The sequence below is a fragment of the Herpailurus yagouaroundi genome, unplaced genomic scaffold (genome assembly GCF_014898765.1).
Source record: "Herpailurus yagouaroundi ecotype Mexico unplaced genomic scaffold, PumYag 165, whole genome shotgun sequence".
In the NCBI taxonomy this organism is placed as follows: Eukaryota; Metazoa; Chordata; class Mammalia; order Carnivora; family Felidae; genus Herpailurus; species Herpailurus yagouaroundi.
This window is the reverse complement of record NW_024412406.1, coordinates 22,560,748-22,583,394: the sequence shown is the minus strand read 5'-3', so window position 1 is coordinate 22,583,394 and position 22,647 is coordinate 22,560,748. Positions and strand designations below refer to the sequence as shown.

Genomic DNA, 22,647 nt, shown 5'->3' with positions numbered 1-22,647 from the left:
ACATCGGTAGGATCTCTCTGACAGGTGGCTTTGGGTACGATTGTGTCCATCTTGAGGTTATTTCCATTTTGAGAGAGTTCCCTGCTACCTCAGAACCCCGTTAACGGGACATGCAAGGCCCCGCATGGCCTGGTTTCTGCGCGCTTCACCAGCTTGACCTTTCGCTGTTCTCCCCTGACTACCTTTATCACCAGCCACATGACACAACTGCCTTGCTTCTCCTCTGAGCCTTTGCACATGCTCTGTCGTGAACGGTTCCACATGCTTTTCCTGGTCTGTGAGCTTTTAACAGCCTGGTCCAGGCATTATATTCTGGGGAGCCAGTTCTCTGTCCCAGCAGTGCCCGCCCTGCACCTCCACCCCCTCACGAACCTGGCTAGGGCCCCCCTTTGTATATCAGTTGCACCTGCACGTACCTTTGTTACCTGCCGCTGATTACGCTGTACTGTCACCTTTTGCTTCCTGATCTGTTGAAACCCCTGGACAGAGAGCTGCCTGAGGGACAGTCTCTCATCCTCACCCTCAGACTGCAGCATGTAGCACACGGTGCAAGAACGCATACGTGTTTGGCTGACCGAGTAAATGAAAACTGCTTTGCATTTTGCCTCTGAGAAAAGCATCTGAAAGTCATGCATATTTTTCCCCCTTTAGGCCAGTTTTGTTGCATCTGGAAACAGGACAGACATTTCCTTGGATGATCCAAATTTCTGGCAAAAGTGGGCTAAGAAGGCTGAATTGGATATTGATGCCTTAAACGGGAGGGTGAGTGAGAGGTCCTGCTCAAACCCTATCTACTCCAACCCAAGGGGTGCTTTTTTAGAAGTTTTAAAGTTATCTGCTGTCTTTTTTAGAACAACCTGGTTATTGACACTCCAAGAGTGAGGAAGCAAACCAGGCTGTACAGTGCAGTGAAAGAAGACGAGCTGATGGAGTTTTCAGACTTGGAAAGTGATTCCGAAGAGAAGCCTTGCACGAAGCCGCGGCGGCCCCAGGACAGGTCCCAGGGCTACGCGAGGAGTGAGTGCTTTAGAGTTGAGAAGAATCTGCTCGTCTATGGGTGAGTCAGACTCATGTGAAACACAGAATTTTATTCTAAATGTCAAATTCTGACCAGCGTAGGGAAGGTATTTTTTGTGTCCGGATTTCTGTGACTCCCCGTAGTGCAGCCAAGCAAATGACTTTGCAACAACTTTGACGGGGCCCAGGGTTGTTTGGTAAAGATGCTCACGGTTGTTCGGATCCTCGTGGATGGGAAGGAGCACAGCTTTGGCCCTTAAGGAACAATGTCAGATCCAGACTTACCTGTCGGTGACTAATAACGTAGAATGAAGTCTCAAGACCACAGATGCGTTTCCTGTGTTAGCTTCACATGCAGTTTGTGACTATAGTAGTCTTTCAGTACTTTTTTTCTGTTACAAAAACCTGTCAAAGGCAGTCGTCTTGGTTCTGAAGGTCTTGCAGCTCATCTCAAACATCCAGGGGTGGTTATTTCAACTCCAAATGTGTCGTGTTTGTCCTGCTGGACAACATGTCTCTGAAAGGCAGGAGCCACATCTAATTCATTTCTGAATCTGTGTGAAACGCCACCCAGTGCTTTGAATGATGGTAAGGTAGATACCTGAATCTCCAAAGAGTTCTTCAGCACACTGTGGGACTGCAGACAAGTTCCAGTCAAAAAAAAAAAACTGCCACCAAAATAATTTTTCTATAGGTCTGTTGATATCCTGCTTTTGATTAGTTCTTCCAGTGGGTTATCATTAATTTCAGAATAAACACAAACTCTCTATTAATCTGGCCTACAGGGCTCTTATCTGGCCCTTATGTGTCTTGTTGGTCCTTTCTGTGGGTAGCTCAGGCTTCTGTTGGGATAGACCGCCTCATCTCCTTCAGTGTGCCATGCTCTGTCTCATCTCTGTCTTTCTGGAAGTTCTTTCCACTGCCTAGAGTGTGAGCATGCGCGCGCACACACACACACACACACACACCCCCAGTACACAGACTTGCTCTGCCCAACAGCTCCTGTCGTCGACATCAGCACAGGCATCACCTTGGCGCCCTGCACCAGAGAGTCTGGTCTGCACGTTCTATCACACCCATCATGTTGTCTTATGACTTTGAGTAGCAGCCCTCTCCTGAGAGAGCCCCAGTTAGAGCTCCACGAAGCCCGAGACTCTTTTCTCTGTGTCCTCGGGGAAGAGTGTGATGCTAGCAGACACAAAATGAGTGCCAAATCAGTGATTTCTTGTGGAATAAATGAAGTTCAGCTGAAGCCCATTCTGTGTCTCAGCAGGACAGATCCCTGAGCCCTTTGCTACTTGCACCTGCTTGTATGTTTCAACCTAACCATCAAAGTTAGTAGCTGAGAGTTTTGGCGATAGCTTTCGAAACGGGGTATATCAAGGACTCCTAAAGCTAAGAAGTATGCTTCGAGTGCGGTGTCTTTGAGGAAAGGGCTGCCCTCCTCCTCTAGGCATCACTATGTAGTAGACACCTCCTGGAGGCGGGGCACTGGGTAGGATACTCAGACACCAGGGATGCACCTCTGAGTAGGACAGTCAGGGCCCTGCCTCAGGGAAGGTGAACAAGTAGAAGCGGCAATCAACAGTGAAGGTACTATGGCAGGGAAGATGGCGCAAAGGGAGAGTCAGCCGCGGGTCTGTCCTTGAATTGGCAGCTCGAGTATTGTCTCCCGCTCCTGAGGCTAGGGGGAATGTAAGAGGGGGTCCCACAGACAGCGGCGTGACTTAATGGGTGGACGTCGCGGATTAGCCCGGGTAAGAGAGAGAGTCCGGTGCTGGGCAGGGAGAAGAGAGTTCCATGCAGACAGAGCAGCGTGTCCCAAGGCCTGAAGGTGAGGATTAGCCCTGCAGTTTTGAGGAACTGAGTACATAGAAGCCAGAGAGGCCCAGGCCGGGGCAAATGGCAGGGCCTGCCAGGGCGGGCAAGGCCTCCCTAACGCTGCTGCCTGCCTGTGAAAGTAAAGCCCCAGATCTAAACTGAAAGGCACCGTCTACATGCTGAATATCTGCTTTGCAGCTGGGGACGGTGGACAGATATCCTTTCGCACGGGCGCTACAAGCGTCAGCTCACTGAGCAAGACGTGGAAACCATCTGCAGGGCCATCCTCGTGTACTGCCTCAATCATTACAAGGGGGATGAGAATATCAAAAGCTTCATCTGGGATTTGATCACGCCCACGGCGGACGGCCAGACTCGAGCCTTGGTCAACCATTCTGGTAGGTCCGCTTCATGTCGTTTGTACCGCAGGGTCCCGGAGAGCCACCCAGGACCCTTGTGACACAACCTAGACCCCATATCTCCCTGCCACACATGTGGGGAAATGTCCGAGTCTGACACTGTAATTGGGGTTGTACAAAACTTTTGTTGCTGTTGTTGCTATTATTTATTATTATTGTTACTGTTACGACTCTAGGTTTATCGGCCCCGGTGCCCAGGGGAAGGAAAGGAAAGAAGGTGAAAGCCCAGAGCACCCATCCGGTGGTGCAGGATGCCGACTGGCTGGCGGGTTGCAACCCGGATGCCTTGTTCCAGGAGGACAGCTACAAGAAACACCTGAAGCACCACTGCAATAAGTACGTTGCCAAAGGGTGTGTGACATTGACTGCTGAGCTGTAATACTGTGTGGCTACAACTTTAGTACGTGTCCTTGTTTCTAACGTATGTTTTTGAGAGCGAGAAAGAGAGCGCATGCGAGCGACAGAGGGGCCGAGAGAGTCCCAACTGGGCCCCACCCCGTCAGCGCAGAGCTCGACGTGGGGCTCGAACCCGTGAACCGTGAGATCATGACCTGAGCCGAAGTTGGATGCCTGACCGACCGAGCCACACCCCGGCGCCCCTTTACTGTTTTCCTTGAAACATGGTGCCAAGTCACACGCCAGTCATATCATAGCTTCAGATGCCTGATTTGGTTTTTGTGTTGTCGTCGGTGCACAACACAATCTTCCCGTTTAGCCATTTGTGAGCACAACTCAGTGGCATTAATTACTTTCAGAATGCCACGTACCCATCGGCACTGTCTATACCGCAGAGCTTGTTGTTGATGCCAGTGTGAACTCTGCACCTGCTAAACGGTAGCTTGCTCGCTTCCCTCCCTGACCCAAGCCCCAGGCAAATACCGTTCTCCTTTCTGTCTCCGTGAATTTGCCCATTCTAGGTACCTCATACGTGGAATCAGACGGTATTTGTCTGTCAGTGTCTGGCCTTTTTTCACCTAGCATAACATTTTCAGGGTTCATCCACAGAATTTCATTCCTTTTTATGGCTGAATGATACTCCATTAGACACGTACACCGCATTTTGTTTATCCATTCATCTGTCAGTGGGCACTTGGGGTGATGGGCTCCTCTCCGCGACTGTGAGTCATGCTGCTGAGAATGTTGCAGATAACTAAGTTTTAACCAAGGCCTGTTAGAGAGCTAATGTCAGCCTTATATGACCCACCTTCCACCGGCTGCTTTCAGCAGAGGGACTGGGGAGTTTACCTGGAATCTTTTGCTTAAGAGCACCTCAGTCGGTGGGTCCTTTTCTCTTACCTATAAGCTTAGAATCATATTCCTTATCTTTCCTTCCAGAAACTGATTGTATGTCATTGAAGAATATTGAATCTGAATTTATGTCATTGCTTGGAGCTCTGTTAACGATCCACACATTAGACTAGCATCAGCGCGTGCGCGGTTCGTCCCGTGCCCTGAGCCTGCCGTTTCGAGAACCGGTCGTAGGGCCAGCACCGAACAGCTCTGCCACTTGTAGCTTCGTGTGGCCTTGGGCAAGTCCCTCAGCCCTCCTTAGGACTCACTTCTGTTAGTCGCGCAGAGCTCTGCAACAGGATCTCACCTGGATGAAGCAGGATATAAAGAAATGTGTATCTCTCTTCCAAAGTAGCCACAGAAGTCTGAGCACAGCTTCCCGTGGGTGCTTCACGTGGATTATCCGTTTGACTTGTCTGAGACAAGTAGTGCTGTTTGCTTGGTTTTCTTTCTCTTTCTTTCTTTTTCTTTCTTTCTTTCTTTCTTTCTTTCTTTCTTTCTTTCTTTCTTTCTTTCTCTTTCTCTCTTTCCTTCCTTCCTTCCCCTTCCTTCCTCCTTCCTTCCTTTCTTTCTTCCTTCTTTCCTTTCTTTCTTCCTTCCTTCCCTCCCTCCCTCTCTCCTCCTTCCTTCCTTCCTTCCTTCCTTCCTTCCTTCCTTCCTTCCTTCCTTCCTTCTTTTTCTTTCCTCCCCATTTACCTGACAAAGAGATGGAGACTCTGGTACTTAGGGCCTCAGCTAGTTAGGGGGGCAGAGCCAGATTGGAAGTCCAGAACAGATGAGGGCAGTGCCCTTGCTCTCAGTGACCCCCACCCCCTCGGATGCCTGCCTTCTCCATGAGGTCACCCGAGCCTCATGTGACATAATTCCCGGGGAGCCCCTGCTGCTCCAGCCTTGCAGTGATGGTGGTTCTTGTCCCTTCTTAAATATGGTAGTGCCTTTGGGGACTACCTTTGATCGCTATCACTAGATTCTGACTGACAAATTTTTTCCTTTTTGAGTCTTTAAAACCATTACCTCAGACCATTTTGGTGCCTCGGAAACGGTTTTCTTGTTACTGCTGTGGCATTATAGCTCTCCCTAAAATGCTGCCCCACTTACAGCTATTAGAAAACTTCTGTTTCCTGTGGTTTATGTCAGCTTTGGGTCAATAGCCCTCTGAGTTCTGGAGGCACACAAACCGGAAGTGAAGTGATTCAGTGTGGGAACAGTGGCTCCTGTGCCCGGGTCCTAGAGTGACAGGGGCAGTAGTTTTCAATTTCCCGTTCTGAGATCAGTGGCGGACTCTTGTGGAGTCCCCTCCCTGATTAGCATGTGAGACGTAGCTAGGGTGCTCTTTGCCCGTGGTCGCAGGAGAAGACCGGCAAGGCTTGCCGTCCGCTCTCTGGAACACGCAAGGAGTCCCTTTTTCTCCCTGATAGATCTTGCCTCGAGACTTCTCAGGGCCTAAAGTGGGGAGAGGTTCGTGAGTGGTAAGAGAATAAGAAACGCAGATTGAGGGGTCTCCTAGAAAAGAGCCAGTCAGTTCTCTTCAAAAGTTTCAAGAGACAAAGACAGAGGAACTGTCTCGGGTTAAAGGAGATGAAGGGGCAGGAGAGTTCGTTGCCATATATGGGCTTGGACTGGGTGCAGGTCCAGAAAACGGTCACTAGTGGGACAGCCAGTCAAATGTGAATGAAGTCTGGGGAGACTCATTAGTAGGCTGGTCTGTCGGATTTCCCAAGGGCAGACTCCTTAGGGTCAGAGCCCGTCTCCCGTGTGGTACCTACCACCGTCCTGCTGGTGCCCACCTTGTGTTCCACAGGGGCACTGAGCTTGCCAGCTGCACTGGTTCGAATTTTTCCTCTAGAAGAAAGGTGACACTCACAATTAGCTCTTGAAAGCCTCCACGTAACTAAAATTCCTGCCAAAGAAGAAAATTTTGTCTTCTATCAAAAGGGAGAGAAACCGGGGAGCCTGGGTGGCTCAGTCAGTTAGGTGTCCGACTTCGGCTCGGGTCACGATCTCACGGTGTGTGGGTTCGAGCCTGGCACCGGGCTCTCTTCTGTCAGTGCAGAGCCTGCTTTGGAAGCCCTGTCCTCCTCCCTCCCCCTTTCTGCCCCTCCCCCGCTCCGGCTTGTGCTCTCCTTCCTCCCAGAAACAAACATTTTAAAAATAAGAAAAGGGAGCGAATCCATTCCGCTCATGGCCACTGTGCTGAGTTTTGGTGAAAAACAGAATCCGGCCAAGGGTGGAGAGTGCTTCCTGTGTAACTGCCTTTCCTGAGCATCCTCTCTAAGCAGGTCCTGGCCCGTAAGGGCTCTAACGAGAGAAGAAGTGAGGTGCCAGCCATGGAGTGCCATACTGTTAGTTTCCTTTTGCCAGTTCAGTGTGGCACAGCCAGTTTTTAATCCTATCGAAAGAAAACTCTCGAAAAAATTAAAATTTTACCGTGGGGCGTACTCAGGTATTTACAGCCTCACACTCTATCTAGAGTCCCCGGTGCTCAGAAGCAGACACCTGGTGGAGAGGAAGGCGTATCATGGGGTACCTGGGCGTGTGTGCGGGAGTAGTCTGTTTTGGTGAAACTGCCCGTATTTGTCATTTTGATATTTTCAAGGACACTTGCCACGTCCTGAGAGACAGTGTGCAGTGCTGGAGTCAGGAGGCCTACTCCCAAGTGGTCCATGCTCAAGGTGACCCTGTGACCTTGGATATGTCACCGGTCTTCTGTGACTCTCAGTTTTCACGTCTGTGAAATGGAACTTGTAACGTGCCCCACTTCACCGTAGGATTATCGTGAAGATCAGATGAGCTAGTATCTGCAGACGTGACACGTGGGCAGTAACAAGCTCTGTGAGTGAGTGATGGGATCAGCCAGCTAGGGGACAGCACTTAGGCACTCGTCAAATACCAGTCTTGAATGCGGGTCAGGGGATGTCCAGCAGAAGATGCTGGATTCAGAGTAGACGTGGGCCTTCGGGATTTGCCAGGGGGGCTTTACTGAAAGAATTAAGTTTATGCCACCGAAGAAATCCAGACGCGATTGAAACTCTGGTACCTAGAATTCCAAGCCTTTTCAGAAACTTACTCCTTGGAAATGACTAAGAACTTCAAGGAACCGGATGCATTTTAACCTCCTTTGTGCCATTATTTTTTAAGCTACAGCCTAGGCTTCCAGGTAACGTAAACTAGAAAGAATAAATAATGCTTAATATTCCTTCAGGGAGAAGAGTGAGGACCCACCCCCTCCCACACCCCCATCACCATCTTCCTTTCTCGGAAGCAAAGTTGTATAATCTGAAAAACCTGACATTCCATATTGAGGGTTTATTGTAAGGTAGTAAAACCAGATTTTATATCTCGTTTATTCCTACAACTTCTGATGTGCTTCCAAAAATGGTATTAAGGCAGCAGCTGAGGAAATTTTATGAGATAATGAAGCAGAACAGTTACTGAAAGCCATCTGCTCAGTTGTTTACAAACTTGCTTCAATACTTCAGAGGCAGTGGTAGGGTACGTGTCTAAACTTCACAAGCTGCACTAGGTAGAACGGAATGAAGCGCGCCTGGGCTGGGCTGAGCCCGGTCCCTCTCTGTGCAGCGCGAGCGGTTGCCAGGCAGGCCTGTTGGAAGCCAGCAGAAAGCACCACACAGAGGTGATTATGTGCCACCATCTGTCACGCTTCAAGCCTACCATACAGCATGGCTAATCAGCCTTGGCAGGATGATGGATGAACAGCAGCAGCTGCCAAAAAGCCACTGTTGGCAAACAGTCCTGAAGTGAAGAACTTTTTCCCCCCTCTGTCTTCCTCTCCAGGGTCCTGCTGCGTGTCCGCATGCTGTACTACCTAAGACAAGAAGTTATAGGAGACCAGGCAGATAAGATTTTAGAGGGTGCTGACTCAAGGTTAGTGCAAACGCACGCCGCTCTGTGCCTCCGCGTCATAATCCGGGAGGTCGGGAAACACCGCCGGTTGGGTTGGGTTTCGGCACCTCCAGAGACCCTCGGGGCCGCATCTCCTTTTTTGCTCCTGGGAGCACGGGGCGGGGGCGCGCGACGGTCGTCGGGGAAAGCGTGTGCGGATGTGCGCATGTCATATAAAAAGGTGTGCACTGCATGGCTGGCGTTCTGAGGTGACCTTCAAAACGGGGCCCTGTGCGATGAAGTTCATTTCTGGCTACGGCAGAAAGCGACTGGCCGACACCCTTTCTTTTAACCTTTGCCCGCTCCCCCCTCCCCCTCCCCCCCCCCATGCCCAGATGCTTGTTGTGGGAAGGGGGCGTGTGAGCCCGTGTACCGCGTTTGTGGTTACCCGGGATCCTTTTTTAATCTTATGTGTGTTGCGAACATTATGAACGGTTGTGAACGGTTGTCTTTATAGTGAGGCTGATGTGTGGATCCCTGAACCCTTCCATGCGGAAGTCCCCGCAGATTGGTGGGATAAGGAAGCAGATAAGTCCCTCCTAATTGGAGTGTTCAAACACGGTAAGTGAAGTTTCTGTCCGACCGCGTCTGGACTGTGTGGCTTTGTCGTTAGAGCTCTTCGCGTGCTCTTTTCCAAAGTCATAATATTAATGAGGATAGTTCCAGAGGACTCTTGGCTTCTTCCATTTTCCTCTACTAAAAATCTAATACGAACTGTAAATATCAGATGCTGTTTTTGAATGTTTGTTGAGTCTTTGAGAAGAAAACATTTCTTTCTTGGCTGTAAATAAAACCCAAACCATATTTGTTTTAATAATAGCCAAGTCGTCCTATAGCTCTCCCTAAACTTTGCTTCGAAGCATGGCTCCCCTTGCTTAGCTCTGCCAACCCGTGTCAAAGTGGACGGTGGGCTTAACCTCTGCTATTAATCTGTACAAGTGCCTCCTGGGCTTTGTTCCAAGCAATATTTCACAAATGTCAGTGCCGAGAACTCACGGCTCCCCTGAGTGGGATGCAGCCTTGTTAACTTTGAAAGGCTGGGGGATGCAGAACTGGCATGATATATACAGCGAGCGATTCCTGATTATAATCCCAATTCTCTGGGGGTCACGGAGGTATTCTCAGCAGCCCAGCCTGACTAAAGGGGAGAATGATGGCTTATAAAACCTTTCATGATTACAGTTTGGCTTGCGGCTCTACAGCAGTTAGGAGCGGTGCGTTCTATGTAGTACACATCCTAATTGAATTGTGCTGTTCTGCCTACGTACTGCAGCCGCGTTTTGTGAGCTCGGCCTAAAAATCATTTTCCCGCAGTGCACTGTTGGGATCTGCCATTTTCCATCTAGTCAACTCGGGCAGTCAAAAAGCAAATTGCAGTTTGAAAACCATGGAGGGAACAGTGTCGTCTTACTGACATGCATCATCCTAAACCTAATAAGACAGGTTCGCTGGCCTTACGTAGACAGGGATTTTCAGCCAGCGGTGCGAGTTCCTGCAGGACTGAAGCCGCTCACAGGAGGACGGGGCGGACGCAGAGTACCCTGCGGAGGTCATGAAGGAGCATTATGAAGCCTTTTAAATGTCAAGCAAAATTAGGTCTTGGGGAAAATGGGGTCAAAATTCTTCCCAGGCATCTCGCAGTTATTTTGAACCTGTTTTTCCGGTAGTGTTTGTGGTCATTCGGCTAAGATCCCTGAAATGTAACTCGGGCCCCCCCCCCCCCGCACCCCACCCCGCCCCGCCCCACATCTGGCCTGCAGTGAGCGTCCTATGGAATGCTTCCCTAAAACAAGGTTTCTAAGTGATCGTCTCAGCTGAGGGATGAACTTGGTATACCGGGGCAGTGCTGTGATTTTTGTCAGTGATGGCCCTCTTGCTGTTTCTGTGCATGTCCTCTGTGGGCCGGTGGTTATGGCACAGGCTACGAGAAGTACAATTCCATGCGAGCTGACCCCGCACTGTGCTTCCTGGAACGAGTCGGGATGCCCGATGCCAAGGCCATAGCTGCTGAGCAAAGAGGAACAGACATGCTAGCAGATGGCGGTGACGGGTAAGAAGGACATTTAAAAATTTTAATAAACTTTATGTCAGTGTCACATCTATTGGCAGTGTTCAGTTCTTATACCGCGCTAGGCACTGCGTTGCGTCTGATTTGAACTTCCGTGACGTTTACCAGGAGAGTCTGTTTATGTGTCATAACGATTATTTAAACACAGTGTATTATCTGGATAATCTGAAACATGCTTGTTTTTTCCAAATGATGACACTTCCCCTGCCCCAGCCCCTTCCCCCATGACCGCACGATTCAAACCCTGATAGGGTCGCCTTTGATGTCAAATCCAGAATTAAAATTGGCGTTGGGCAGGCTAGTAGTCTTTTGCGAGCCCCCTCAGTCTGTTGCTCATCTGTACGATTTAAACGTTTTTTACAATTTTGATACAGGGGAGAATTTGATAGAGAAGATGAAGACCCGGAATATAAACCAACCAGGACTCCATTCAAGGATGAAATAGATGTAAGGACTTGAGTATATTGACTTTTACGGCACCAGTAAAATATTATATGCCCATATACGACTTGTTAAACTTTATAGATGGTGGCCTTCTCCTTAAAAGATAAAGCAAAGTGAAACTCCAAATTGAAACGATTCTGTTTCTTGCTTTGCTTTCAAGGAATTTGCAAATTCTCCTCCAGAAGATAAGGAAGAATCCATGGAGATCCGCTCCGCAGGTAAGGCTCCGCAGAAGCCCGCAGAGCAGAGCAAACTATGCCGTGAGGCATCGCTCACATGTCTGCCCTCGGCTTCTCCATGAGTGTCGTTTCTTCTACGCCGACTCGTCCCTTTTGTGAGTCATTTTAATTCTTGTTTATTTTTCATAACATTGAATTTCGTTGATGAAATAACAATTTTTTGGGTTAAGGTAATTTACATGTATTTATTTACCGGTCAGCGGAAGCTTTTCAGCATCTTTGGAAATCTATCTCTTGGGAGTAGGGAGGGCATTTGCTAGGTGTCCGAAATAGTGCAAGTTTGTAGAATACTGACCTTCCCTCTAATGTAAAATAATCAGCGAGCAATCATGTGATTAGCTCTTATGTTCAAGATTGGTATGCCAAGTACATTACAGGAAAACATCCTCATATTGTCGTTCGTGGCATAAAGTATGTTTCTTTACGTAAAACTGATGAGTAAACATGCTCCCCCCCCCCCCCCAGGAGTTAAAAAAGAAGCAGTTTGTAAGTTTCATACTAATATTATCCTTTATTTATATTTTAAAAATGAGAGCACGAAGATGCCCTTTCCCACACTGTCATCTGAATGTTAATGAGTCATCTTGTTTTGATGGAAAATCCTGTGTATTGCGAGATTGCAGCTACACATTTCAAAAATATTTTTCCACTTCCCCAGGCAAGCACAGCGAGAGTAATGCTGAGTTAGGCCAACTTTACTGGCCCAACACCTCGACCCTGACCACCCGTCTGCGCCGGCTCATTACTGCCTATCAGCGCAGCTATAAAAGGCAACAAATGAGGCAAGAGGCTCTAATGAAGACTGACCGGCGGAGACGGCGGCCTCGGGAGGAAGTGAGAGCACTAGAAGCGGAAAGGGAAGCTATAATATCTGAGAAACGGCAAAAGTGAGTTTCTGCAGGGTTTTACTGAGCTCCTGGTATGTGCCTCTCTTCTCTGCCCTTCTCAGCCGGCAAGAGGCGAGAATCACGTCCCAGATAATGATCAAAGAAAGTCTCAGTACATCAAAGCTGTCTGTCTGTCTCTCGCCCCCAGAATAAGTACCATACATTAAGTTTAGGGGAGAAGGGGAAAAGAATTAATAAACTGTAAGCCTGTTTACTCAAGTACAGTTTAAGCTAATGTCTTCTTGCTCATAGGTGGACAAGAAGAGAAGAGGCTGATTTTTACCGTGTGGTATCCACTTTTGGAGTTATTTTTGACCCCATGAAACAGCAGTTTGACTGGAACCAATTTCGAGCCTTTGCCAGACTTGACAAAAAGTCTGACGAGAGTTTGGAGAAATACTTCAGTTGTTTTGTGGCCATGTGTAGGCGAGTGTGTCGAATGCCCACTAAGCCAGATGATGGTAGGTTCTTCTTGTAACGAAAGTTCTATGGTAAAAGGCCGAATAAAGTGAAAAATAGAGAGTGAACAATTGAAAGCGTACTCGGGTTTTTTTTCCAAGTGAATACAATTGTTTTCATGTTACAGAACCACCTGACCTCTCCTCCATGATTGAGCCAATCACAGAAGAGCGTGCCTCTAGAACTCTCTACCGCATCGAACTGCTGCGGAAAATACGCGAGCAGGTTCTTCATCACCCTCAGCTGGGAGAGAGGCTGAAGCTCTGCCAGCCGAGTTTGGATTTGCCAGAGTGGTGGGAATGTGGGAGGCATGACCGGGACTTGCTGGTCGGCGCTGCTAAACACGGGGTCAGCCGGACGGATTATCACATCCTCAATGACCCCGAGTTATCTTTCTTGGATGCGCACAAAAATTTTGCCCAGAACCGAGGGGCAGGTAACCTGTCCTCCCTGACTCCACTGGCCGTTGGATTTGGCCAGACTCCTGCCGCCCTCCCGTCTGCTCACGCCCAGGAAGAGAAGGCTGCGGGACAAAGCGAGGGCAAAGCGGAGGAGTCTGGCGGCATGACCACCCAAGAGAAACCCGAGGGGAAGGAGGAGGAAGAAGAGACCGACGGCAGGGAGAAGGACAGTAAGCAGGGCTGTGAGGCCGAGGCGAGCTCTGTGAAAAGTGACCTGAAAGGGATGGAGGTCGGTGCCGACACAGGGCCCAAGTCTATTTCGGAAAAAGGTTCTGAAGAGGACGAAGAAGAAAAGCTGGAGGATGATGATAAGTCAGAAGAGTCTTCCCAGCCTGAAGGTAATGCCTCGCCATTCGGTCCTCTCTCCCGGCCCCACCGGGGCGGCCGTGACAGGCCATGGTTTCCTGTCACGTGACAAGGGCTCTTGTTTACATTTTCAGGGTAATTTGTGTACATGTTCCTCCGGACGGGTGGTGTCAGGTTATGCTTAGGCGTACGTTTTGCTCCGATGTGGCGTGGAAACACGGTATTTCGAGCAACTTCAACGCCCAGAAGGGTGTTACGGGCACGTAACAATTTCCAGATTAAGAGGAGGGGTCAGCTTGATGGTAGTGGTATCAGAAGAATTCCAGATGACTTTAATTTGGACAGATACACGTGAAGGACAAGGGTCATTCACTGAGTAAATACTGGTGATGAATTTCAAACCAATGATGCTTAATTTTAGTTTTAAATCAGAAGTAAAGGGTAGAAGTAGAATCTGAAAATAACCAGTGTTCTTTGTGAGTCTCAGTTTGGTTGCTGTTCCCAACACAAAGGAAAACTAAATAAAGCATCCTGTCGTACTGTCCCTCTGGAGCTGGGGCTTGGTGCTCTGGTGGGTTGTTAGCCTCCCTCCTGTGGGCAGGGCTGTGGGGGCAGGGGGGGGGACCACATCGCATGGAGAGGCTCTTGAGTCAGAGACCTGGTTGTCATTCCACCTCCTCCGAGATGCACGGGCACAGTGTCAGATAACTAGTGATGTCACCTCCCTAAGCCCGTCTGCTTCTTCATCCATAAGATGAGGAGAACACCATCTGCACAAAGGGCCCGTTAGCAGCTTTAACAACAAGATTATAAGATGCCTAATACCATAAAGTAGGTACTCAATAAAATGGAGCCACGTGGTATTCAAATTTTTCACCCTGTCCTCTCTAAACTTCTTTTCCAGTGATGCCGTGGTCGTGAGTAATGCACACTAACTCATTTCTTAGCAGGAGCTGTCTCTAGAGGGAAGAATTTCGATGAAGAAAGCAATGCCTCCATGAGCACCGCTAGGGATGAAACCCGAGATGGGTTCTACATGGAGGATGGAGACCCTTCAGTAGCTCAGCTCCTTCATGAAAGAACATTTGCCTTCTCATTTTGGCCCAAGGTTGGTGGGGGTTTTTAGGTTTTTGTTTTGTGGGCCAAAAAAGAGTGGGGGGTACGGGAAATCATTCCAGTTTGATTTTTCAAGTAAGTGTAAGGTCAACTTTGACACAGGGTATGAGGACTGTAGATTTTTCTCATGTTTTAAAGTCTGTGCGGTACTTTTGTAACAGGATAGGAGAGGTGACATGAAAGGAAGGTAAAAAGAACCCTTCATATGGATCTTTGGCTCCTTGAGGTTTTTTAGGCTGGCGATCACGTTGTGTAGTATGGTCTATGGCTTGTTTCCACAGACTCACCCTGTAGCAAAATGAAATGTGTACAGGTCTTTCTCTTTCCTTCCTTTCTTCCTTTTTTTTTTTTTTTTTATTGTGGTAAAAACTACACAACATGAAATTTATGATCTTAGCCAATTTTATTTTTTATTAAAAAAAAAATTTTTTTTTTTAACGTTTATTTATTTTTGAGACAGAGAGAGACAGGGGAGGGTCAGAGAGAGGGAGACACAGAATCCGAAGCAGGCTCCAGGCTCTGAGCTGTCAGCACAGAGCCCGACGCGGGGCTTGAACTCACGGACCGCGAGATCATGACCTGAGCCGAAGTCGGCCGCTTAACCGACTGAGCCACCCAGGCGCCCCTGATCTTAACCAATTTTAAATGTACACTTCAGTAGTTCTAAGTATATTCACATCACCATAAGATCTCCAGCATGTTATCTTGCATGACTGAAACTTTATACCCACTAAACAGCTCCCTCTCTCCCCACCCCCCCCAGCCTCTGGCAACCACTACTCTCCTCTCTGTTTCTGTGGATTGACTGCTTTAGATACCTTGTCGTAGGAATGGAATCACGCAGTAGTCACCCTTTCGTGCCTTGCTTATTGCACTTCTTGTCATCTGATGCTCAAGGTTTATCCACGTGGCAGCATGTGACAGGATTTCCTTCCTTTTTAAGGCTGAATAATATTCCATTGTGTGTACATATCACATCTTCCTCTCTTCATCTGTCCTTGGGACATTTGGGTTCCGTCCCCTTCTTCGCTTATTATAGCGCTCCTGTGAACACGAGTATGCGAATATCGGTTTGAGAACCGGCTTTCAGTTCCTTTGGGTATATACTCAGAAGTGGGATTGCTGGGTCACGTGGTAATTCTAGTTTTGATTGTTCTGAGGAGCCTCCATACTGTTTTCTGTAGCAGTCACACCATTTGCCATCCCGCCAACAATGCACAAGGGAAAAATATGTGGACATTTAAAAAATGTGGGTTTTAATTTTTTTTTAATCTGAAACAGAGCTTTCAGAGTTAAGACACCTTCATAGGTTTGGAAACTCAGCCCGGGAGAGGGTGGGCTATTGACCCATTTGCTCCAAACAATTATGAGGTAATTCCAAATGTAGTTATCTGCAACCAAAAGCAAAATGGAAATTACTTTTTTGGCTAACTAGCATAATTTATAATAAATCCCTGTGTAATTTGGGTCTGTTTCTTTGGGGTGGGGACATAATCATTTCTAATCACCGTAACAGGGCTGTCTGGTTTAAAACAAACAACACAAAAACAGTCTCAGCTGACTGATCCCCAGGCTGGTCTTCCACAGTGTCAGCTATGTGAGAAACAATGTGAAATTTTTAGCTGAAGAGTGTACTATCAAAGACATATTTTTTTCTCTGTATTCTCTGTTATGCTGATCTCCCTTATTGAGTATAGAAGAGTTTCCCAGATCAGTAAAAAGTCTGTCGTGGCAGACACTTTTAATCTATGGAAACTGGGCCTAAGAGCTGTAATTAGAAATTTTTAATGTACACGCTTCAATGAAATTTGAAGTGATAATAGGTGGGGAATGCAAATTGACATTCATTAGGTGTTCCTAGGTTGGTGCCCATTTTGTAATGCTGAACTTTATTAATAGTGACGCTAATGATGTCCCACTTCCTGGGACACATTTCGATCCAGCCTGTGGATCTGAAGCAGCAGAACATCCAGAAGCTAAATGCAGGGTTCCATTGTTGTCTGCTGGTGTTCACCAACAATTCTTTAAACTTGAACAGAAGTTACTCTGGAAACATGGGGGATATTTTAGAGATGGTTACGTAATGTTTTCTCACTTGTGTTGAAAAATACTAGGTTTTCTATGTTGGGGCTATCTTAGGACCTCCCACCACAGCAAAGTAGTTTTTGTGGATTTTGTTTATTTACTCACTGGTGTTTCGTTTTCTTTTACTTTTTCCCCACTGGTTGAGTTTTTTTTTTTTTTAAATTTTATTTTATTTTTTAAGTTTATTTCTTTATTTTGAGAGAGACAGAGCAAGCAGAGGAGGGGCAGGGAGAGGGGGGAGGGAGAGAATCCCAAGCAGGTCCCACTGTCAGCACAGAGCCCGATGTGGGGCTCCAACTCATGAACCGTGAGATCATGACCTGAGCCAAAATCAAGAGTTGGACACTTCACCGACCGAGCCACCCAGGCGTGTCCTGCCCCCCCTCCCCACCCCCCGCGATTGCCTTTGAAACCTTTTATGCTCTTTAGCATCTTGATGGAAATATTTATCTAGTGATTTTCACCCCGTCTTTGTTGCAATTTTGTGTGACTTTTCTTCTCCCTCCAGGACCGAGTAATGATAAACCGATTAGACAACATCTGTGAAGCCGTGCTGAAAGGCAAATGGCCAGTAAATAGGCGCCAGATGTTTGATTTCCAGGGCCTCATCCCTGGTTACACGCCACCCACCATGGACAGTCCCCTGCAGAAGAGGAGCTTTGCCGAGCTCTCCATGGTCGGCCAAGCTAGCATTAGTGGGAGCGAGGACCTCACGACTTCTCCTCAGTTGTCAAAGGTGAGTTTGTTTTGCTGTTCAGAGGTGAGCTGTCTGAGTCTTTGCTCAGTTTGGAAGCTCGTGTCTCACTGGTCCTACTCAGAGTCAAGATGGCTGCCGTTTCCTCAGCTCTTTTTCAGCAGTTATGCATGTTTAGTTCCTGAAGCTTCTTGTTCTTTTTTCTGAAAGCCAGCCTGTTAGCAGATACAGTTTTGGCTCACTGTCGTGTTGTAATTTTTCAATAGGAAGACGCCCTAAACCTCTCTGTCCCTCGCCAGCGGAGGAGGAGGAGGAGAAAAATTGAAATTGAGGCCGAGAGAGCGGCCAAGCGGCGAAACCTCATGGAAATGGTTGCTCAGCTGAGGGAGTCTCAAGTGGTCTCAGAAAACGGACAAGAAAAAGTTGTAGATTTATCAAAGGCCTCAAGAGAGGCAGCAAGCTCTACCTCAAATTTTTCGTCTCTTACTTCAAAGTTTATCTTGCCTAATGTCTCGACACCGGTGTCCGATGCCTTTAAGACTCAAATGGAGCTGCTCCAGGCAGGCCTGTCACGCACACCCACGAGGCATCTGCTTAACGGCTCCCTGGTGGATGGAGAGCCTCCCATGAAGAGGAGGCGGGGAAGGAGGAAAAACGTGGAGGGTCTTGATCTGCTTTTCATGAGCCACAAACGGACGTCATTGAGTGCAGTAAGTTAAGGAGCTCACTTCCATTGTGTGTGCCCACGGTGGCAGCCAAAGTCCCTGCCATTCTGACGACACTGGCCTGTGCTCCTCTCAGGGATGTGGTATTAAAGCTGGCTTCTTCCACTAAAGAAATAGGATCACAGTGAACACTCGTGGTTCTGGGCTGAAAAATTGTGTCGAGCATTGATACAGATCACTCGGCCTGAACCAAATGTAGCTTGAGGATTTATTCCTCCCGAGATCCTGATATATTGATTACTCTCGGAAGACTAGCCCAAAACAAAAACACGTTCTTCTGAGCCTATAATTGTTATCTCTGAATTCCTGAGGCGGAAAAAGCTTCTGCTCTTAAAAATATTGTTGTTTGGGGTTCTGACATTTATTAGATTAGTATAAATGTTGAGTTTCAGACTGGAGATTTGTGTTCATATACAGAGCTAGTGATGGCAAATTCTCCTATCTTTGTAACTGCAGCTGTTTTTAAAATCTCAATCGAAAAAAAAAAAAAAAAGTGTTCTAGTTTAGGTTTGTGTGAAATGTATGTGCCAATGGATTTTGACATTTTCAACTCAAAGGAAATGAGGACAGTGGGACCAAAATAACCCCTTCCCTAATCTTCAGTCACCCCGCTTACACATGCGCTGCCTGGGCAGTGACGAGGGTTTTACCCCAAAGAACCCAATTTCATGTAGTCCATTTTTAAAAGGACAAATTGGTACCAGGCATCTTAAACCTTATCGATTTGGAACCCGGATCAGCATAGGGACACTGGAGTTGGTTTGTGAACGAGGAGCCAGCACTCCAGGAGAGACTCTTTCCCTGGGCAGGTGGGACACAGTTTGGGAAACACTGGAATTTGAAACAGGGAGGAGGGAGACGTTTCTTTCAACAGTTCTTACTTTTTCCAACCCTATTCTTATTTGGTCATTTTTTTATTTCTTAAATTTTTTTTTTTAAATGTTTTTATTTATTTTTGAGACAGGGAGAGACAGAGCATGACCAGGCGAGGGGCAGAGAGAGAGGGGGAGACACAGAATCTGAAACAGCCTCCAGGCTCTGAGCTGTCGGCACAGAGCCCGACGCGGGGCTCAAACTTACGGACCGTGAGATCATGACCTGAGCTGAGGTCGGATGTCCAACCGACTGAGCCACCCAGGCGCCCCGCTGTTTCTTAAATCTCAAGAAAGCCAAATAACTTAAAAGGGCAGTAAAAGGAGTGGTTGAGTTAAAGGTTAGAAATGACAAAATAGCATTCACTGGGATTTGCCCTCTGGTGGGGTCTGACTGAAACAGAAGCTTCTGGGTGATTAGAAGTTAATTTCAAAATTCATTACCATGTACCAATCATAATAATGGTCATTTCTGTGAAGCATATGATTACTTTTAGAATCTTATAAAAATATACCTTGTAATCGATCAACTGTGACTGGTTATTCCCGAAGTTCAAATGCCGTTTCTAGGTGTGTGGTCCCCAAAGTGTACCACTAGTGATTAGCCTCCCTACTCAAAACCACCCTAGCACTTGGATAGATTTTGTTCCCTGAAAATCCTTTCTCCATAAGCATCAACATATTGGTGAGTTTCTGCATCTCCCACCTCTATTTATTCACTACTGTATTTAATATTTGAATCGTAGCACGTATTTGTCTGTGGTCCAGGCATCAGGAATTAACAGTGTGAACCAGGTGCTATTTCCTATTGTAACTATGTACTCTGTGTTAAACTTCAGGCTGACTTTATGCATTTTACATATCTTCAGTCATCCCTAAGAACTTATTGATGTCTTTCCTTTTTCTAAAGTCACATAAGCAACCCAGCACAGAATTCCTAAGAGATGTTAGAGAATGTATTTTAAATTTTTGTTTCTCTCACTGTCAAATGTTAGAATTTAGGGGTTACATATTTGGTATTGTGCGAAGTTATGTGCATACACATAAAATACAAGGAAAATGCTGATTGAGCTATAAATAAATGGAATAGTAAAGAGGTATAAAGGTCAGCAATGTTACTTATATGGAAGAAGACAAGTCCTAAAATCTTTCATTGTGTCCATACTCAGACTGGAGACCATTTTGCGTTGCCATGAAAAGTAAGGATACAGTCATCCTACATCCAACAACATGGTAGAAGTTGTCCCTATGTGCACTCCCTGCCCCCTGCCCCCCCCCCCCCCCCCGCAAAGTACAATGCAAAGAATAAGTGCTAAACAAGTGCTTGCACTGGAAAACTCACAGTGTTTAAGATGAGTGACTGATAAATAATATTGTATCCTAGCTGTGAGGCATGCCTGGGGTACTTTGTGAGCCCAAAGGAAGAATGGGAATGGAAGGAGAAGGATACGGGGAGAAACAGATGAGGAAGTTTCCTTAGTCGTGGTCATACTTTGGTTAAGTTTTGAAGATTGTGCAGGTGTTGGTCATTTGAAAAGAGCTTACAGGGAGAACATGTGCAAAGGCACTGAGGCTAGAGACAGCCTTCCATGTTTGGTAAACTGAAAGTCATCGGCAGCAGGGGAATTCGATGAGGAGGTGAAGTTCGACAGAAGTGAGCTTGGATACAAGGTAGGATATAAATCGGGGAGGGCCTTGGCTGCCATGCTAAAGAACTTGGATTTTATCCTGAAGGTGATGGGGAATTCAGTTACCAAATAATTTAAATAGTTTAACTAGTTCCTAGTTAAACTAGGAAGAGTGCATTTTAGAAAACCGACTGCAGTACAGCAGTGTGGAAGTCTGAGTAAAGAAGAGCGGAACTAGAATCAGGGAGACCATTTAGGAATATCACAGTAATTTGGGGTGGGGGTGGGCAGTGACAAAGAACTGAGCCCAAGTAGAAGCAGCAGGAATAGACAGTGGGCTGTCAGAAAAGTTGTCTAGAGGTTGGAGTAATAGTGTGGGGACCACCGGTTGGACAGTGGTAGAGAACAGGCTTCCAATTGGGCGTGATATTTTCAGTGTTGCCTTACACACCTGCTTCAAAATATTGTCCTACCAATAAAATTGTACGGTTCGGAGAGTGCCAAAAAGCTATGCACGAGATGGCTGCTGGATTCCTTCAATTATAATTTCTTTAGTGATGTTACCCCGAGATCCCCGAGAGAGATTGAGAGGCTACCTTTCATGCATGTCAAGCTCAGACTACACTGCCCGTGCCCTAGTGGCTTAAGATCTCAAACATGGAGCATTGGCGGGCTGTGGATTTCCTCCCTAATTACTTAATTCTGTAGTGTGGAGAGTGATATTAAAGTTTCATCTTCTAATTTGATAGCTGTTCCAAAACGGACAGTGTTTCAGGTAGCTTTTTTCCCTTTTTGGTCAAAGATCCATTATGCTAGGATAGCATTTTCTTGGGATAAGACATTTCTGGAATCTCTCATCCTATGAGAATTCAGACCACTGTCAACTTTCTGCAGGAGGATGCTGAGGTGACCAAAGCTTTCGAAGAAGATATAGAGACCCCACCTACAAGAAACATTCCTTCTCCTGGACAGCTGGACCCAGACACGCGGATCCCCGTGATAAATCTTGAAGACGGGACTAGGCTGGTGGGGGAGGATGCTCCTAAAAATAAGGACTTAGTTGAATGGCTGAAGCTGCATCCTACTTACACTGTTGATATGCCAAGTTATGTACCAGTAAGTATCACAGAGTTTAGTTGGGAGGAGTCCCGTGAGGGGAGCCCTCACGATTCCCCGGTAGAACACAGAAATTCTTGGTCTTTCTGCCTCATCTCGAACGTTCCCCAGTTTCTGTCACTGTGTGTTTTACATTAGAAAAACTAGCTTCAAGTCAGGAAGGAAAGCTCGTAGTTACTTGAAGATGCCCATTATGCAGTCCCTTACTTTCTCCTTCCACCAAATAGACATGATTTCTTCAGTTATTCTTTACACGGCCTGGTTTTCAGGTGGTCTCATTAGGGGGATGACACTCACGAATGCACTTTAATTGGTTCAGACCAGGTCTGACGAGCACAGAGTACTACGAAGCTGTTACTTGCAGAAATTTGACTAGCTAACAACAGCCCAAGACTTTATTAGCTTCTCTTTTGAACAACTAACACTTACGCCTTCCCTTAAACATTAAACAATATCTCCAGATGATTTGTCACATAAACTGCTTGTAAGCTGGCAGCACAACAAATCTTTTACTTCCTATGTACTTAGTGACTGTTTTTTTTAAAAAAACCTTAAGTGTAGGATTTCACATTTTATTTCGTTGAGTTCAGCTCGAGTTGAGTCCTTGCCATTCAGAAGGCCCCCTCCTGCACGGGGCCTTTTATCCCCGGGTTGCTCCTGTCCATGTACAGTCTGTATCACAGACATGAGGTCATCTCTGTGTTCATCCACGTCACTGGGTAGAAATTAGTAAGGGTACTTGAGAAAGTTTCCTTTAAAGATACCGTGACTTAGTTAAACATTTGAAGAAAAGGCTTTATGTGGGGTTACTGATAAAAGGAAAAGCAGATTCTCAGCTTACATGTACAAAGAGAAAAATAGTTTTGTTTTGTTTTTTTTTAAAGAAAATCTTAGTTTCTGATAACTAAAACGATGCCCAAACCTTCCATAGTAATTGAAAATGGCATGACTGGGGGCACTTGGCTGGCTCGGTAGGTAGCGTGTGCAACTCTTGATCTCCAGGTCGTGAGTTCGAGCCCCACATTGGGCATAGAGATTACTTTAAAAAAGAAAGAAAGAAAGAAAGAAAGAAAGAAAGAAAGAAAGAAAGAAAGAAA

General features: G+C 46.8%; 1 protein-coding gene across 2 annotated transcripts in view; it reads left to right on the top strand.

Moving 5' to 3' along the window:
• Positions 1-22,647, top strand: part of CHD7 (chromodomain helicase DNA binding protein 7) — a 126,582-nt gene that overhangs the window by 100,047 nt on the left and 3,888 nt on the right. The window contains exons 19-34 of one of the 2 annotated variants that reach the window (XM_040487726.1): positions 652-762; positions 852-1,057; positions 3,037-3,236; positions 3,434-3,593; positions 8,343-8,432; positions 8,908-9,011; positions 10,371-10,500; positions 10,893-10,965; positions 11,123-11,180; positions 11,860-12,088; positions 12,341-12,549; positions 12,675-13,346; positions 14,265-14,422; positions 17,024-17,251; positions 17,476-17,919; positions 21,329-21,550. In XM_040487726.1, the coding sequence (XP_040343660.1) occupies positions 652-762; positions 852-1,057; positions 3,037-3,236; positions 3,434-3,593; positions 8,343-8,432; positions 8,908-9,011; positions 10,371-10,500; positions 10,893-10,965; positions 11,123-11,180; positions 11,860-12,088; positions 12,341-12,549; positions 12,675-13,346; positions 14,265-14,422; positions 17,024-17,251; positions 17,476-17,919; positions 21,329-21,550 (3,294 nt within the window). Of the gene's footprint in view, positions 1-651; positions 763-851; positions 1,058-3,036; positions 3,237-3,433; positions 3,594-8,342; positions 8,433-8,907; positions 9,012-10,370; positions 10,501-10,892; positions 10,966-11,122; positions 11,181-11,859; positions 12,089-12,340; positions 12,550-12,674; positions 13,347-14,261; positions 14,423-17,023; positions 17,252-17,475; positions 17,920-21,328; positions 21,551-22,647 lie in introns of both variants that reach the window. The other variant, XM_040487724.1, reaches the window with a different exon arrangement.